Source organism: Brassica napus, chromosome C1 (assembly GCF_020379485.1).
Source record: "Brassica napus cultivar Da-Ae chromosome C1, Da-Ae, whole genome shotgun sequence".
In the NCBI taxonomy this organism is placed as follows: domain Eukaryota; kingdom Viridiplantae; phylum Streptophyta; class Magnoliopsida; order Brassicales; family Brassicaceae; genus Brassica; species Brassica napus.
In genome coordinates this window covers 976,206-994,154 of record NC_063444.1, presented here as the reverse complement: position 1 = coordinate 994,154, position 17,949 = coordinate 976,206, and the positions used below count along the sequence as shown (strand labels likewise).

The window sequence follows — 17,949 nt, the reverse complement described above, 5'->3', positions numbered from 1 at the left end:
CATTCCCAAAAAGAAAATACTAGGGGCCATATTTTATAGGGTTAACATATAAATTTTGAGAAGAATTAAAATATATGACAATATTTTTTAATGCATATTTGTATCATGAACTAACATATAATGATGGTCAGAGAGGTTTGGAACCTTTGTTGTTTCGTTTTAAAGAATAGTGATTTTATTGTGGTTTGTCCACTGAATTAGGGAACATATGAAATTGTATTAAATTAATTAATAAAAAAATATAACGATGTTCATTTACCATGAAAGACAGTTAAGAATCCATTATACAAATATAGAATGTGGTAAGAAATTTTAAAACAACACTAAAGATTATAGGCTTCAGTATATTAACCATTTAACACATAGTTTTTGAGATTTTTTTTAAATATGAAAATATTGTTTTAATGCATAGTTGTATCATGAACATAGTTGGAACCTTTTTTGTCTATATTTCTCTAAAATATCGATTTTATAGTGGTTTGTCTACTGATATATAGAGCATATGAAGGTTCACTAAATTAATTGATAAAAAAAAGAACGGTGACCATGTTCCATCAAAGATAATTTATAATACATTAATACAAATGTAAAATATGGTTAGAAATTTATAAAAACACTAAAGATTATAGGCTTCAGTATATTAACCATTTAGTGAAAAATTGAATATTTTGTAGGGGTTAACACATAGATTTTGAGAAAAATTTAAAAAAATTTACAATATTGTTTTAATGCATAGTTGTATCATGAACTAACATATGATTATGGTTAGAGGTTTTGAACCTTTATTGTCTCCGTTTCTCTAGAATAGCGAATTTATTGTAGTTTGTCCCTTAATTTAAAGAGCATACGAAGTTTAATAAATTAATTGATAAAAAAATAGATCGATGCCCATGTACAATATAAGAGAGTTTAGAATACATAAATATAAATGTAAAATGTGGTAAGAAATTTTAAAACAACACTACAGATTATGCTTAAATATATTAATAATTTACCGAAAAACTGAATATTTTGTAGGGATTAACACATTGATTTTGAGAAAAATCAAAAAAATACTACAATATTTTTTTAATGCATATTTGTATCATGAACTAACATATGATGATAGACAGAGAGGTTTGAAACATTTTTTTGTCTTTGTTTCTCTAGAATAGCGATTTCATTGTGGTTTGCCCACTCATTTATGAAGCATATGGAGTTTTACTGAATTAATTGATTAAAAAAATAGAACGATGCTACTGTACCATCAAAGATAGTTTAGAATACAATAATACAAATGTATAATATAGTTAGAAATTTTAAAACAACAGTAAAGATTATAGGCTTCAGTATATTTACCATTTTTTTAAAAACTAAATATTTTATATACACAGATTTTGAGAAAAATTTAAAAAAAATATGGCAATATTATTTTAATACATATTTGTATCATGAACTAACATATGATGATGGTAAGAGAGGTTTGTAACCTTTTTCTAGATTTACGATTTTATTGTGGTTTGTCTTGATTCATGGAGCATATGAAGTTTTACTTAATTAATTGATAAAAAAATGAATGATGCTCATGTACCATGTAAGAAAGTTTAGAATATATTAATACAAATGTGGAATGTGGTTAAAAATTTTAAAACATAAATAAAGATTATAGGCTTCAGTATATTAATTATTTACCGAAAAACTGAGGGTTAACACATAGATTTTGAGAAAAATTCAAACAAAATATGACAATATTGTTTTAATGTGTAGTTGTATCATGAACTTACATATGTTATGATGGTCAGAGAGGTTTGGAACCTTTGATGTCTCCGTTTCTTTAGAATAGCGATTTATTCTAGTTTTTCCCTTGATTTAGCGAACATTTGAAGTTTTACTAAATTAATTGATAAAAAAATAAAACAATGTCCATTACCATCAAATATAGTTTAAAATATATTAATACAAATATATAATGTGATTTGAAATTTTAAAACAACACTAAAGATTATAGGCTTCAGTATATTAACCATTTACCGAAAAACTGAATATTTTATAGGGGTGTCAATACACAAATTTTGAGAAAAATTCAAAAAATATGACAATATTGTTTTAATCAATATTTGTATCATGAACTAACATACGATGATGGTCAGCGAGGTTTGGAACCATTGTTGTCTCCGTTTCTCTAGAGTTACGATTTTATTGTGGTTTGTCCCTTGATTCATGGAGCATATGAAGTTTTTCTAAATTAATTGATAAAAAAAATAAAACGATGCTCATGTACCATTTATATATTAATAAAAATGTGGAATGTGGTTATAAATTTTAAAACAACACTAACGATTATAGGTATATTAACCATTTACCGGAAAAATAAATATTTTATAGGGGTTAACACATAGATTTTAATATTTTTTTAAAAAATACAATATTGTTTTAATGCATAGCTGTATCATGAACTAACATATAAATATTGTCATAGAAGTTTTGAACCTTTGTTGTCTCCGTTTCTTTAGAATAACGATTTTATTGTGGTTTGTCCCTTGATTTAGGAGCATACGAAGTTTTACTAAATTAATTGATAAGAATAATAGAAGGATGCCCATGTACCTTGAAAAAGAGTTTAGAATACATTAATACGAATGTAGAATGTGGTTAGAAATTTTAAAATAACCCTAAAGATTATAGGCTTCAGTATAATAAACTCTCTTTGTCCCTCCATTTAGGGAGCATATGAAGCTTTTCGGTAAATGATTAATATACTGAAGCCTATAATTTTTAGTGTTTTTTTTTAAATTTATAACCATATTTTACGATTGTATAATGTATTCTAAACTATCTTTCATGGTAAATGAGCATCGTTCTATTTTTTATCAATTAATTTAAAAAAAATTTATACTCTAATTCAGTAGATAAACCACAATAAAATCATTATTTTAAAAAGCGGAGACAACAAAGATTCTAAACTTCTCTAACCATTATCATATGTTAGTTTATTATACATTAAAAAATATTGTCATATATTTTGAATTTTTTTTTAAATCTATGCGTTAACCCTATAAAATAATGAATTCGTATTAGTGTATGTCGTTGTAAAAGTAAACACACACAAAGTGAAGAAAAATTTAAGCATGAGCTCAACTTAATGAAACGTTTAGGGGCCGAAGTATATTATATGGCCCTTAAAGGCCCAATCGTTCATTTTAAACATGAAAATTGTGGATTTAGCCTCAACCTGAATGGAAACATTATAATCACACCCTAACTAATAGCCAAGTTTTCACACAACAAAAAAACTAATAGCCATGCAGTGTAATCTATTAGAAGAAAATTGTAGATATACTTGGGAGGACGTACGATGACAGGTAACCAAACAAGAACTGCTCACAACATTGGGCTTTTCGAGCTCACGCTGATTTTTTTTTCCCAACAAATGGAATTTTTCCAAAGGAGCAAAATAGTTTCAATACAAGAGCTAACGGAAGAAATCGAACATTCTCCAAACATAGAAGCTTACATGAAAGCGGCAGCTAGAACTTAGACAGGGACGACTTGAACCGACACAAAGATGACATAAAATAAAACAAAGATGAAACTAGAAATTCCCCAAGAAAGGTTATAAAACCCAATCTGATAATAACACCCCAAACTTGCAATTTCCTGACACTTCCATGCATCTTTGAACGAGATTTATCGTTGTCGTTGAGCACCGAACGATAACATCAATCTCTAGTAGAGCTCACACTCTTCTCTTCGCTTTTTCCTTTTTTTATAACCAATTTACTCTTATTCCTAGCACTTACAAAAGTTTATGGTTTATAACAAAAACGTAAATTGTTCATTAATTATATGAACGTTAGCTTTGGCCAATGACGACATTCGACAATGTCATTGTCAGCTTTATTCTCAAATTATGTATAATCTATTTCGTAAGTGGACGATTTGTTTAGCAGTGGTTGTAAAATTCTTAGCTACATGAGATGCTTTTTGTCGATAGCTAGTGCGATGTTATTTTTTATTCAAGTCTCATGCGCTGTAGATTTTGTAAAATGTTTTGCCTTATATAATTTTATTTGATACCACGAAAATATAACCAGTCATTTAAAAATCTAATAAAGATTGTATTTACTTCAGTAAAAAAAGATTGTAGCTACGATCTGTTTTCTAATAGAAAGACTCAAACCCTGCCTATAGTTAAGTATTCGAAACGCGATTTGGAATCGCTAAACGAAGTCCATACTTCTGGTAATAGGCTGATATTAGTGATGCATCAACGTGCAACAACTATATATCTGTAATAAACTGATCTTTTGTGAATCTAGAATGATGCAATTAATATAATAACGATAGTCTACTATCTGTATCGCACAGTGATGTATGATGGATCACTAACCTTGGTATATCGAATAATATATAAAGGGTTCTTTATGAGCTACTTCGACCCGAAGCATTCTTCGTTTTTGGTTTTGTATAAAAAGTAGCTAAAAAAGGTAAACCAAATAAGCTAAAATAAATAAAGTGAGGCGATAGTACGACTCATATGGCTAAGTGTTGATTTAGTTTTTATGGTTTATGTTTGTTCTTAAGTCACCCTAATATTGGTTTTAGTCGCTTCAATGTGAGTTTTAGCTGCCATTTCTTATGAACTTTTAGTTTTGGGATTATTTTGTTTTACTGCCAACTTGTGTATAAATATCGGTAAATCGATTATGAATGAATTTCAATTTGAAAAAAAAAAAATACGACTCATACGGCATACGATATCGCGATAAATATCATTCTAATATACTTTGTTGGCATTCAGATCTTGGAAAATATCAACACTTCAAATTTGAAGCTATTTCATAATTAAACGTTACAAATAATGCTTGGACTTCATGTGCTATTCCAGTTACGTTATTCAGACCAGCGCGCCTAGTATCTAATAATTTCGATTCGAGATTTGTTAAATAAAATCCTATTTATATTCGTGTTTGCATCGTTAATTTCACCAACAACAAAAAAACGGTAGTCTCGATTTTATAAGGTATTTAGATGCATTATTGATAAGCCACGCTTGTCTTGAACGTCTGAAACTAGCGTATAGAATCACTCGTTTACTGGTATATTATCAAGGTTATTACAAACTGCGAATTTTCCACCTTGTTCTTGACATGAATCAATCATGAGGAATCGTGAACAGTCTAATCTTTAGCCACACATACGACAAGTGTCAATGGATGATGTGATAATGTGCGCATGTGTTCCACGTGCCTTTTTGCCAACGGAGCAATAATGCAAAACAGACGCTCTGACTTTGGGGGAAAGAGATTGTAAAAAAACAATAGTGTACAATAACAATAGTGGCCGGTGTGGATGGATTCTCTGTTTTCTTTGACCGCAGAGAAAGAGATTGTAAAAAAACAATAGTGGCCGGTGAGATTAATCCGATGCGTATCGAGGTTAAATTATTACTCAGTTTATCCCAAAATTCAAAATTACCGTTTATAACATTTTACACGCGAACCTAATTGAAAGAAAGTAGCAGAAGTTATCATGTGTAACTTTTAAAAGATAAAAAGAAATTTGTCACAAGACTAGCAGAAAACAATAAAGTAGTCACAGTATTTTCAATCTATTTATATTCTAGAGATTCCTATCATAGTATAAACAATAAAAATAAATATAAATATAGTATTCATCTATTTATAGAAAAATATAGAATTTTCTATTATATGAACGTCACAACAAAATAAAATTTTATTTTATTTTTAAAAAATAGAGATCTCTAAAATATAAATGGATTGAAAATATTCTAGTTAAAATGAATTAAAATAATTTTAAAACATGAGTATTGCAGAATTCTTAAAAACGTTTTAAACATATTATAAAATAATAAATATTAAAAACTTATTATTGGAGGTGATCTAGCGTATTTAAAGTTAAACATATCATCACTACGGTTGATAATAGTTTCGGAGGACAACAATATCAAACGTCAGATATATATATATATTCCCTCTGTTTTTTAATATAATTCGTTTTACAACTATGCACATAGATTAAAAAATTATTAATTTTTTATATTTTCGAAACAAAAACATCATTAATTATTTACCTAACCACAATTCAACCAATATAAAAATTGAAGATATATTAGTATTTGTCAGACAACATTAATTATTAATAAATGTTACATAAAAAATCGAAAATGACATAATTTAAAACAAAAAAGTTTTTCTAAAATGACTTATATTAAAAACGGAGAGAGTATTTTTTTTCAAACAGAAGTTGTAGACCAGAGTGTGGAGTATTTCAAGAAGTGCTTGCGTCAATTTTCCACAATTCTAAAATTGATCAACGACGAAATATATCCTCAATTTTGACCTTGCCTAGACTAGAAGTCACACTTATCGAGTAGTATCAACCTTTTCTTCACTTAAAAGGCCCAACATACTACTGTTGACCTTTTGTTTCGAATTTTGTTCGTTTGTTTCCGTGGTCGACCTTATTAGTGGTCAAAGTAAGAGCTCATCTACGCATAGACATGTATAAAAAACGGCCATGGAATATAATAGTAATTAATAACATCGACGTTCAAAGGTGCAAATGTAATTTACAAGCGCTGGGGACGTCATACATATGTTGGTAACCACAACTATACACTTTTAAACTAACCCCCCCCCCCCCCCCCCCCCCCCCCATCTTATCATGACATATAAATAAAATGTAATCGGCTTTAACTTGTATATTTCTGAAATTTTATAAGCAACTCTTAGCTATCATTTGAAAGCCTTTAGTAAAAAAAACCTCTTAACTATCATCAAGCGTCACTAGTTTCACATTAATACTTTCGTTATTGGTCATATGGTTCATCATAAAGCCACATATTAAGCTCTCTTCTTTGTCCTACAAAATTCATAAGTTTGGATCATATATATAACAAACGAAGTAATAGAGAATAAAATGAAAATGTGGGTAGCGTGGGGATCAAAGTTTTCACGTGTGTCGTATCAATAAACCCAACAACCATATCAATGGAGAAGATCTCTTCTAGTTCACAGTTCATTCCCCGAATGACTTTTATGCCCTTCCGTACCACGTCAAAGTATACGACTTTCGTATGGTCAAATTTGTCCGCCTATATTTTTAAATCAGTTTTTTATTTTTTTAATTATCTCTTCAGTATACTTGTCGGTGCGGTGGGAAGCAAGTCGCACGTGTGTCTGCTTAAACCGCGTCGCCACCGTCACGTGATAAATCGTTTCTCGTACGTGCCTTCTGCGGTTGAAAGCTGATAAGTTTGTGTTTTATGTGTGTTTGCAAAATAGTATGCTACAAATTGGTGTTTTTGTGAATTATATTTAGTACGAGTGATTGCTATTTCTACACGCTCGGTGTGTGTGCGTTGTTTTATGATTGCATATACGCTTTAAACGACATGGACTACAGTGTGTGTGTGTGTTGTTGTATCCTTCATTGTCGAGGTATTGTACACGTGAATATATGTCCTCTCCTGCAATGGTATGGTAGCATTTGTAAAATTAAATGGTGAAACTCGTAAGATCATTCTTTCCTTCTTAAATAATTAAATCAGAGGAATCTTAGTTCCTCAAACAAACATAAACGGTTACCTAATAATATTCCATTCCTTGAAGGAACTCCTATATCTGTCTTCGTTAGGTTCCAGTTCCGAAATATTCCAGACAATATCGTTTCAACAAATCTCTGATTTTGGATTACTAGATTTTTATTAAATATTATGAACTAATAATGCATGAATAAACATTCATATGATTGGAGTCAAAACGTACAATGAACCTGGAATCATCTTATAATTATAGAAGGTTGTATTTGTAAGCCATTTTGGGAAATTCCATTCGAAGGCAAGAATATACGACTCACATGCATTTTTTGGGAAACAAATTAAGAATTATTACGTTTCAGTGGATGGGTGTGGGTCATGAGCAATCTGATCGGGATAATAGTGTCGACGTGTAGAGTTGTTTTCAGCTAAAAAAATGAAAATACAAAATAATATAAACCACTTGAGTTGTTACTAGGGTTTAATTTTTTTTAGGTGAAACATTTTTTTTGGTTGAAACACTTAGACCATCTCCAATGTATTTTGCTATTTTTATCTCTAAAATAGAGGAACTCTATAATAGAGATGGGATGTGCTCCAATGTATTCCTCTAAAATAGCAATCTCTAAATATAGAGTAAAAAATAGAGGAATGCTATTTCTTCCTCTATAAATAGAGGAAAAAATAGAGATCTCTATTATAAAGAAAGAAATAGAGGTGGGTTGTAGCAATTTCACCTCTAAATGCTATTATAGAGGTGAAAATAGCAATGGATTGGAGATGCTCTTAGAAGTTAGAAGTTTATATGAATAGCCAGACTAATTTTAAAGGAAATGATTGGTAGAATTTATCAGTAAACAAACTAATAATGCTAGCTAGAAAAGAATAGATTATTACGTAATAGCTACGATGTACCTAGAACGGAAGATCTCTTACCGTATCTCCAGTAAGTCAGTAACTATTCAGTTTTGTCCATATGTCTCCCTTGGTTCACTCAATTAATCTTTTTCTTAATACACAATTATGGGGTCACTAATTATACAATTAATTCTGACCGAATCCTATCCCGTCTTTTTCTTTCCTCAGGAATACTTTGGAATACTTTAAAGAGAAAAAAACTATGATAGCACCAAACGAAGTTTTTGTTCCCAAAGTAGCATTCAAGGTTTAAATTCACAAAAATAGGTTTCATTAAAGAGGTAAATATATACTTATACCCCTTGGGTTAATTAATCTAAACCTTAGGGTTTAGAGTTAAGGGGTGGGGTTTTGGAATTAGGGTTTAAAATTTTATAAAAAATAAATACTAAAATAAAAAATAAAAAATTTTAAAAACAGTTTCAAAAAGTATTTTTAAATTATAAAAAGAAAATTTGAAAAAAAATAAAAAAAAATTTCAAAAAAAAATTATAAAAATTTCGAATCTGAAAACATATAATCTGAAACTATAAAAAAATTTCTTTTTTTCATTTTTTTATTTTTATTTTATTTATTTTTATTTATTTTTGTTTGTTTATTTAATTTTAAACTAAGGGTATTAGTGATATTTTACCCTTTAATGAATGTCATTTTTGTGACTTTCTCCTTATAGTGCTATTTTTGAGATATAAACTTCAAAATGTGCTATTATTGATAATTGCCCTACTTTAAATAATAAATCAAATTATTTAAATCGTGTGACAAGAGTAGGAAGCTCGCAAGAGACTTCCATTAGCATCGGAGCATGTGCATCGTGCTATGCAGTACACGGCTATATTAGTGTCCTAACGGTGCCGTACACTTTACAGATCCCAGTTTTATTCACTTTAAATATGTTTGTAACCAGTTAGTTAATCACTGCGGTTCAAATAAACTTTTGCGTTTACTGTGGTCATTTTGGTTGGAATAATGCGATCGCAATGTGGAATGGTTGGTGAAACTAGGATAAAGTCACGCAACTTATCTATTTATGGCAAATGAAAATTACGTATATGGGTATCATTTACGTTGCGTACGTGATGAGAAATGATACGTCCATGCTTTCAAAAATCATATGTGGTTTAGCCGTTTAGCTAGGCGCAAAAGAACAGCCTGACTGAGTTCACGTTCGCAACTAATCCCTACACCAGCGGCTTAATATATATACATATTACTATATTAGCCTATGAATTTTATGCACGAGCGAGATGTTCTTTAGCCAAGTAGATTTTGACAGGCATGCATGTTTGAATATTTGCAAATTTCTTACGGTGGTGGTTGATCCTTGTTTGAATGCATTTCACATTGACCACAACATAAATTTTATGGTTAGAAAAAAAAAATCTCAACCGTTGGCAGGTTGCATAATATCATATCTACGAAGAAAAAAATGACAATGCGTTTAATATCTCTCGATTCGAATACAATTCTACGTTCACAAAACTAAATAGTTGACTTTTTGGGTCAAAGCGACGAACATAGTTGACTATTAACCCCATTTAATACGAGTGACCTAGTAAGTTTTTCAACATATATTTGATACTATGAAATTACTCGTATACTTTTAATACAAAATTATCTTCTCAATAACACACTGTGAATTAATTAAGTATGAATATTTTTTATACGAAATACATTCATACACATAAAATCTATTAAAGATGCATACAACAATTTTTATAATATCTTATTGCTTGATGACTGAAAAAAATCTTAATGTTTGTATAAGCTGAGATGTATGTAAGAATCTGATGAACAATCATCTGCAAATAAACGATATAATTACAGAAAACCATACAAATGATATAGAACTCTAAATTCAGATTAGTGTAATATATATCTCCGGAATTCAAGTTACACATCTGATATACTTTACTTATTTTCTAGGCTAATCACTAAACCAAAGTATAGCTTTTAAAAGAATGCTAATTACTAATTAGTGGACTTATGAAAGTACTACTAGTCTATGTAAATATAATAACAAAGAAGGAAGGTGGGTGGGTGACCGGCAGGTGAGGGAGTGGCCGTTAAAGGGAGGCAGAGATTTACAGCCTGTTTTTATTTTTCTTTCTTAAAAATGTCAAATTATAAAATAAAATATCCCAAAAAATAAAGTGGTAACGATCGATCTATCTTGTCGTTTTGCGCCACGTCAGCAACTGTCTCTTTTTGGCAGTCTACTTTTAATTTATTTATTTTTTAGATCGGCAAAATATCCGAAAAATAATAATGATAATAATGGCATACAGGCTGGCTTCCTCAGTCAAAAAGTCACCGAATCGAACCAAAACCTCATACCTAACCGTTAACTTCATCCTTATCTTCATCTCTCTATCATTATTAATCATATATAAACATTCTTCAATTATTTTTGGCTTCAGAATGTAAAGCTATGTTTAGTGCATATATCAACGGTTTCACGCCCAAGAGTCATTTATATCTTTTGTCAACACTCGTTGCATGTATAAAGATAGTTTACTAACAATTGTAAAATTATTCCATTTACTCGTTGCATGTAGCAAGAAGCCAAGAACTTGGTGTTTAGTGTCTACAATTTCCACTTCTTGTTCATCACACCAATGTACAAGCTAAGGCAAATTTGGATGTTGAACCGACGGTCCAACGTGCTTCATTATAACCACACACATCAACACACACAAGACAGTGACATGCAACGAACAGTGTAATATATTGAAAACAGATCACCGCACTTTAGTTTATAAACAAAACAAAACAAACTTTCGGCTATTTTTTATTGACTTCTATGTAGTCTTTTTTTTGCAGTTATTCTTAGAAAAGCAGTTTGTGTTTGCCACCATATTTTAATTTTCCATATTTAGTTCCTTTTTACCCAAATTTCAAGTTGGTATAATTCAGCGTTTCAAATATAATGCCATTCTTGAATTTCGCTGTTATTTAATTTTGTTAATTATAAAGAAATAAAAAATGCAAAAAATTAAAGAAAAAAGTATGAAAAAGATAAAAACGTAGAAGTTAACGATTCTGTGAGTGTCACAACAATGCTTTTAAATGGAAAACGAAATGATTGGGTAAAAACGCTCCACCTGTAAAACGGAGAGTGGAAGAGACGCTCCAGTACGAGCGTACTGTTTAAAGAAAACACAACTCTGAAATTAAGACCACACTAATAATATTTATTTATTCATGAATAAAAGCAAATCTCAAACTCAAAGTACATATACTTACTTGACACGTGTTAATATACAGCTGTATCCCAAGTCCCCAACCGTTTTTCCTGGAAGATTCTCTGCTCTACACGCTCGATGTTAACCTCACACAGACGCTGTTCTCCCCAAACGCACTTTTTCAATCGTGGACGTGTGTTTTGGTTGTGATATACCAATATTCAATAATTCCTTTTTTTGTTATTCAAGTTTAAACATTTGATTGATGAAATTTATTTAGAATACAATACATTGAATGACTTGCCTAAACAATTAATAAATCAAACGCTAAATTAGTTAACCCATCAATTCGTTTTGACTGAATTAGTCAAGACCGTAACGAAGTAAGTTAGTAACGACCATGTTTATCCGTTTAACGCTGATAAAATTACAAAACGGTTTTCCTTGTTTCCTAAATAAGTTAAAGATATTTTATTCAGTTAGAAAATTCAAAAGATAACACATATCCTAGTAATAAACTGCAGAATTTAACTACTTTAATATAATTTCTCTGTTTATCGATAAGAAAGATTACGGGTCGAGCCGGTAGCCCTTGCGCGACTCCTCCTCGTATAAATACTCTCTCTTCTTGCTCTTATCCTCTTAAAACCTCTTCTTCTCCCAACAAAAAAAAAAACTCCCTAACGACCAAAAAATAAAACAGAAGACGTGTTGAGAAGAAAAACAGAACACAACCGGCGATGTCAGGTCCGTCTAGAAAGAACATGGAGAGGATTAAAGGTCCATGGAGTCCAGAAGAAGACGATCTCTTGCAGAGTCTGGTGCAGAAGCACGGTCCGAGAAACTGGTCTTTGATCAGCAAATCTATCCCTGGGCGGTCCGGCAAATCCTGCCGTCTCCGCTGGTGTAACCAGCTATCTCCGGAGGTCGAGCACCGTGCTTTTACGGCGGAGGAAGACGAGACGATCATACGAGCGCACGCTCGGTTCGGTAACAAGTGGGCGACGATCTCTCGTCTCCTCAATGGAAGAACCGACAACGCTATCAAGAACCATTGGAACTCGACGCTCAAGCGTAAATGCAGCGCTTTTACATCAGAAGGACAGAGCTGTGACTTCGGTGGAAACGGAGGGTATGACGGTAACTTGGGAGAGGAGCAACCGTTGAAGCGCACGGCGAGCGGTGGTGGTGTGTCTACTGGGCTATATATGAGCCCCGGGAGTCCATCTGGATCTGACGTCAGCGAGCAATCTTGTGGTGTTCCGCACGTGTTCAAACCGACGGCTAGATCTGGTGCCGTGACGGAGGTGACGGAGGTGACGGCGTCAACGTCCGGTGAAGATCCCCCGACTTATCTAAGTTTGTCTCTTCCTTGGAATAACCGTTGCGAGACGGAGACGGTTAGAGTCAACGAGCCAACTCAGGTTAATGAGAATACGGTTACTGACGGTGGTTACACGGCGGAGCTGTTCCCGGTTAGAAAGGAAGAGGTGGAAGAAGAGAAGGGGATATCAGGATTCGGTGGTGAGTTCATGACGGTGGTGCAGGAGATGATTAGGACGGAGGTGAGGAGTTACATGGCGGATTTACAGAGAGGGAACGTGGGCGGTGGCGGTTCCATCGGAGGGAGTGGAGGAGGTGGTGGTGGTTCGTGTATGCCGCAAAGTGTAAACAGCCGTCGTGTCGGGTTTAGGGAGTTCATAGTGAACCAAATCGGTATTGGGAAGATGGAGTAGTAAAGAGAGAAGAAGCAAAAGAGTCTCTTCAACTTTTTCACTCTGTTTCTCGGGCAAAATAAAAGTTTTAAGGCTTTACATGTATTATGTATAGAGCCAAAGCCAGCAATGGTTAGAGAGACAGAACAAGGAAGCAAATCTAAACAATCTTTTGTAATCATATGATCTTTCGTGATTCAAAAAGGAAGCCAAAACTTTTCTTAAAACATGATACGAAGAAGTTAGTAAATATGAGTCGTATATATATAACTACAGAAAAATAAAATAAAATCAAACGATCCAGAGAAACGAAACTTATATACGATTGATGTTTCTTAAGGATAATATAAGCGAACATACACACAGTTTCATGCTTGTTGCATGAGTAGGCAAATAAAAGCACACAGACGAGCAGGTTACCTAATGTGCAGTCTCTACAGAGCTTAAAGAGTTGTTGCTACTGGTGGATTCACGTGAGCTTAACTTGTTGATTAGATGAGCTATGTCTTGTTTCCACGACCATGATGGATCGTTCAGACCACGTACTGAGTTGAGGCACACCAGAAGAGTCCCACCTTCATGTAGAAGTACCTATGATTCCAGAAAAAAATTGCGGATTAGCAGATTCTTCTTCATAGAAATTAACAGCGCTATTAGAGGTTTGCATACCGTTAACCACAGTGGAAGAAACCCCAAAACTGAGGGAAGAGCAGCCAAGAATATTGACGTCAAGGCAAGAGCAACATTTTGCTTTACCTGCAACAGGATAAAACACTTGTTAAATCTGCAATAGGCTTTGGAAAAAAAAAAGTTGATTTTCTTATACCAATGATGTTGTCTGGCGAGATTTAGCGACACAAAAGGGAACACCGGTGATGTTGTCCCGAAGCAGTAAGATGTCAGCAACAGCAATCGCCGTGGCACTCGCACGTTGAGCAAGTACAATGCCGACTGTTGCAGCTGCTAGAGCTGGAGCATCATTAATTCCTTCTCCAACCATAATCAAACCGCCACCTAAAACACTCACCAAAATGTAATAATAATAAGATTATTGAGATGTCTCGAGTGTTTTGACATGTGGCGAGAGTAATGATCATCACCTGCATCTCGAGCGATGTTCTTTACATGGTTTAGCTTATCCTCGGGCTTTAGGTTACAGTAGACTTCGCTAATACCCACTGCATTTGCAACTCTCCAAGCACTTGAATCATGGTCCCCAGTTAACATCATTACTCGAAGTTGGGCCCAGCTTTTAAGTTCTGCTATAACTCCTGAGACACCTGGACGAGGCTGATCTTCAAGGTGAATCAATGTTACCTGGAGAAGTTAGTTGCAATGCTCATAAATTTCAGTGATACAGAGAATCTTAAAGGACTGATAAATGGTCACACGAGAGAGAAAAATACTGACAGCGAAGTAGGTAAGATTTTTGTGGACCAGTAAAGTAAGTAGCTGTATAGCATACCTTGTGATCAACAGAAAGAGCAGCATGGACGAAATCCTTTCCGTACAAAGAGGCGTTAACAGCATCTTTGATCTGTTGAGACTCATCTTCTGATTTGAAGAGTGAGGTTATGAACTCTATAGAACCAAGTGATGCTTTTCGTAATCTGCTCGCTTCTGCTACTGTCTATAACAACGCCAAAAAGTTGAAATGAGAGTTAGAGCCAGAAATATACATACACACACACACACTATAGGAATTAGAAAGAAAAAAGAAATATGTAGAATCTAGTACATAACTATGTCGCACCTCAACACCGTTTACGGTAGCAGTAAGGCCTCTACCAGGAAAATATTCGAAGCTTTCAACAAAAATAGAAGGGAGGTCTTTTCCCACACTGTGGTCTACCACAGCTCTGCAGCAAACTTAAATGTGTCAGAAGCAGCCGAAAACGGATGTGCAAAAAACTAGTCTAAAAAACAGAGAGAGCTCATGGTGCAAAAATTTGCTTCCGCTCCATCCCATTCGTTTGTGGTGACAAAAATGAATGTACCGTCATACAAGATGATTTAATAACCATATGAGTTTACACGAGCCCGTTTTAACTTTTTATCAAAAAGAAGTTTGTTATGTGAATGATTGGAGCCACATGCTTAAAAAAATTGGATAGTTCTAGCGTTTGAGATAGTTAAGTTGTATACATCAATTGATGTTTATAAAATACCTTCCAATAGGATGTGTAGTGCCCTTCTCCATTGCAGCCGCTACGGCAAGAGCTTCTTTCTCACAATTTGGAACACAGCAAGTTATTACGCTTGGATTATTACCTCCGTGGTGCCCATAAATGGGTTCAATTGCTTTGCATGTAAGACCGCCAGTTGTTAAGGTGCCGGTTTTGTCAAAAGCAACAGTGTGGCAAGAAGCGAGGGCATCTAGAACTTGTGCACCTTTTAGCAATATTCCCTATGACAAGGAATAACACTTACACGTGAACAGAAGAGAACTAAATAGTCGCATAGGCATCATAAAATCCTCACTATTGCAAATAAAACTCGTTAGGTTCTAAAGCCGTGAGCTTAATTTCAATTACTAAAGAATGCTAACACGTAGTTGGTAATTTCAGTTACTCAGGTTGTAATTACACAGAGTTCATGCATGATACCTTTTTCGCACAAGAACTGATAGCAGTAGCATAAGCCAACGGAGCAACAGCCAAAGCACATGGTGATGCGGCCACCATAAGTCCCAATGCTCTGTAGACCGATCCTCTGCATGCTGTATCATTAACCAGCAAAGAAAGTAAGCTAACCAATTGTCCATGAGAAGAACAGAAGGCAATGATATCTCTCTTAACAGTTTTGTAACATCCGAAATTATTCACTGTCTGGACAATAAAGGGAATATATGTATGTTGAAAACGGAGAACTTGTTTCTGACATCTACCTGTGGTGCTGAGGAAAGGCCACTTGAACAAAAATGGACCAAGGAAGGCAATAGCAAGTGACAAAACAACCACAACCTTGCTGTAATTCTCCCCAAACTCATCCAGCCATCTCTGAAGTTTGGGTTTATTAGAGTGTGCTTCCTCGGTCAGCTGTACAATCCTGTTTAGAGTCGACTCATTCCATGCCTTCGTGGCCTGAATTAAATTTTTCCATAAACTTGAGAACTTCAAACAAAGGAAAGCCAAATCAAATATGCATTATGTTTAAAATACCTTCACGATCATTCTGCCATCCAAATTTCTTGCACCACCAGGCACTCTATCTCCAGCTTTCGCCTCCAATGGTTTGACTTCCCCAGTCAAGTGCTCGATAGTTATCGTAGCACTACCTTGGTAGACTTCACAATCTACAGGAACAATCTAAATACCAAAAAAACTCATTACTTAAAAACAGTTACATACAAGGTCACATATTTAAAGAATTACAGAAAATGAAAGCTTCACAGACCTCACCAGTTCCAACCAAGATATATGACCCAACTTCTACACTGTGCACAGGAACGCTTTTGTATGACAAATCAGAAATGTTTGGAACGTTTCCATTTTTCACTTCGATCAACAGTGCGGAATCCGGATTACTCTCCTTCAACTCCTTAACATCAACCATTGATCTACTAGTGAAAAACTCCTCCGCTGCAGGAAAAGTCTATCAGTCTCATGAAAACATTAAACATTGACATTATCCCTAATCCTAATAATAATCAAAGTTCTGACCTATATGAGCAAGATTGAACATGGCTAGAAGCAATCCCCCTTCAAGAGCGTTGCCCATAAACACGGAAGCAAAAGCAGCAAGTGCCATCAACACGTGGATGTTCACTTTCCCTCCCGCTATATCCATAAGCGCGTCGAGAGATGCTGACACCTAACACATTAAAACCAATTCCTCAAATCGTGTGGCTGAGATTCAATAACTAATAAAGAGCTTTATAGAGAATCCTTACTCCGACGAGAGGGAAGCCAACGATCATGAACGCGTGCTGAAGAGACTTAACGTAAGGTTTAGGAGCGAAGTAAGGGCACGCGGCGGCGGCGACGAAGAGCGCGGCGGAGGAGCAGCAGAGATGAAGATGCTCCCTGAGGAAATTGGCTAATCGAACCCATCCGATGGCTTTAGCGAATCCGAAGAGTGCTTTCTGAGGCTTGCTCTCCGCTTTCAACTCCACGGAACAGCATCCGTGGTGGTGATGGTGATGATGATGCTCTTGCTCACCATCATGATGATCGTGATGGTTATCTTCAACTGCGCGTAGACGAATCGATTGTCGCGGAAGGCTAAGCGAGGCGGAGATCCGAAGAGGGAGAGGAGGAGTCTTAGGTGGGAGGATTGAGAACGAGTTGACTCGAGCTAGTCGGAGAGTGGCTAAACCACGACGGTAAGGGAATCTAGTGAGAGAGGAAGAGCGAGTGAGAGCTGCGGGTTCCATATTCGAGCTCGAGCGTCTTCTTCTTCGTTCATGCCACCATTGATTCTGATCTCGCGAAATGTTTCACAGAGGAGAGAGAGAGCGAGGGAGGGAGAGAGAGAGCCAATACAATTATTCCGATAACATTAGCCACATAAACAATCTCATCTCATATACTTTTATTTTTTATTTTTTTTTGTTACCTTCTGTTTCAAACCACGGCTTTGAGTATTAACC

General features: G+C 34.4%; 2 protein-coding genes across 2 annotated transcripts; one reads left to right on the top strand and one right to left on the bottom strand.

Moving 5' to 3' along the window:
• The first annotated feature begins 12,280 nt into the window (after positions 1 to 12,280).
• On the top strand, positions 12,281 to 13,585 carry LOC111197725 (transcription factor MYB73). Its single transcript, XM_048745020.1, has one exon. The coding sequence runs from the start codon at positions 12,384 to 12,386 to the stop codon at positions 13,377 to 13,379; it is 996 nt and encodes a 331-aa protein (XP_048600977.1). The 5' UTR covers positions 12,281 to 12,383; the 3' UTR covers positions 13,380 to 13,585.
• On the bottom strand, positions 13,564 to 17,865 carry LOC111215004 (probable cadmium/zinc-transporting ATPase HMA1, chloroplastic). Its single transcript, XM_048745019.1, has 13 exons — positions 17,251 to 17,865; positions 17,021 to 17,171; positions 16,755 to 16,939; positions 16,520 to 16,666; positions 16,246 to 16,441; positions 15,965 to 16,077; positions 15,527 to 15,765; positions 15,112 to 15,217; positions 14,824 to 14,988; positions 14,459 to 14,675; positions 14,185 to 14,372; positions 14,028 to 14,114; positions 13,564 to 13,949 (listed from the first exon to the last, which is right to left on the bottom strand). Exons 1-13 carry the CDS (start codon positions 17,731 to 17,733, stop codon positions 13,779 to 13,781), a joined length of 2,448 nt encoding a protein of 815 aa, XP_048600976.1. The 5' UTR covers positions 17,734 to 17,865; the 3' UTR covers positions 13,564 to 13,778.
• Positions 17,866 to 17,949: the final 84 nt, after the last annotated feature.

What these genes read in the sequence shown, in the direction of transcription:
- LOC111197725 (XM_048745020.1), top strand. Translation starts at nt 12,384, where the DNA reads ATGTCAGGTCCGTCTAGAAAGAACATGGAGAGGATTAAAGGTCCATGG.
- LOC111215004 (XM_048745019.1), bottom strand. Translation starts at nt 17,733, where the DNA reads ATGGAACCCGCAGCTCTCACTCGCTCTTCCTCTCTCACTAGATTCCCT. An exon ending in TCTTGGTTGGAACTGGTGAG is followed by an intron (nt 16,667 to 16,754) that starts GTCTGTGAAGCT and finishes TTTGGTATTTAG; the next exon opens with ATTGTTCCTGTAGATTGTGA. An exon ending in CTCGCCAGACAACATCATTG is followed by an intron (nt 14,115 to 14,184) that starts GTATAAGAAAAT and finishes ATCCTGTTGCAG; the next exon opens with GTAAAGCAAAATGTTGCTCT.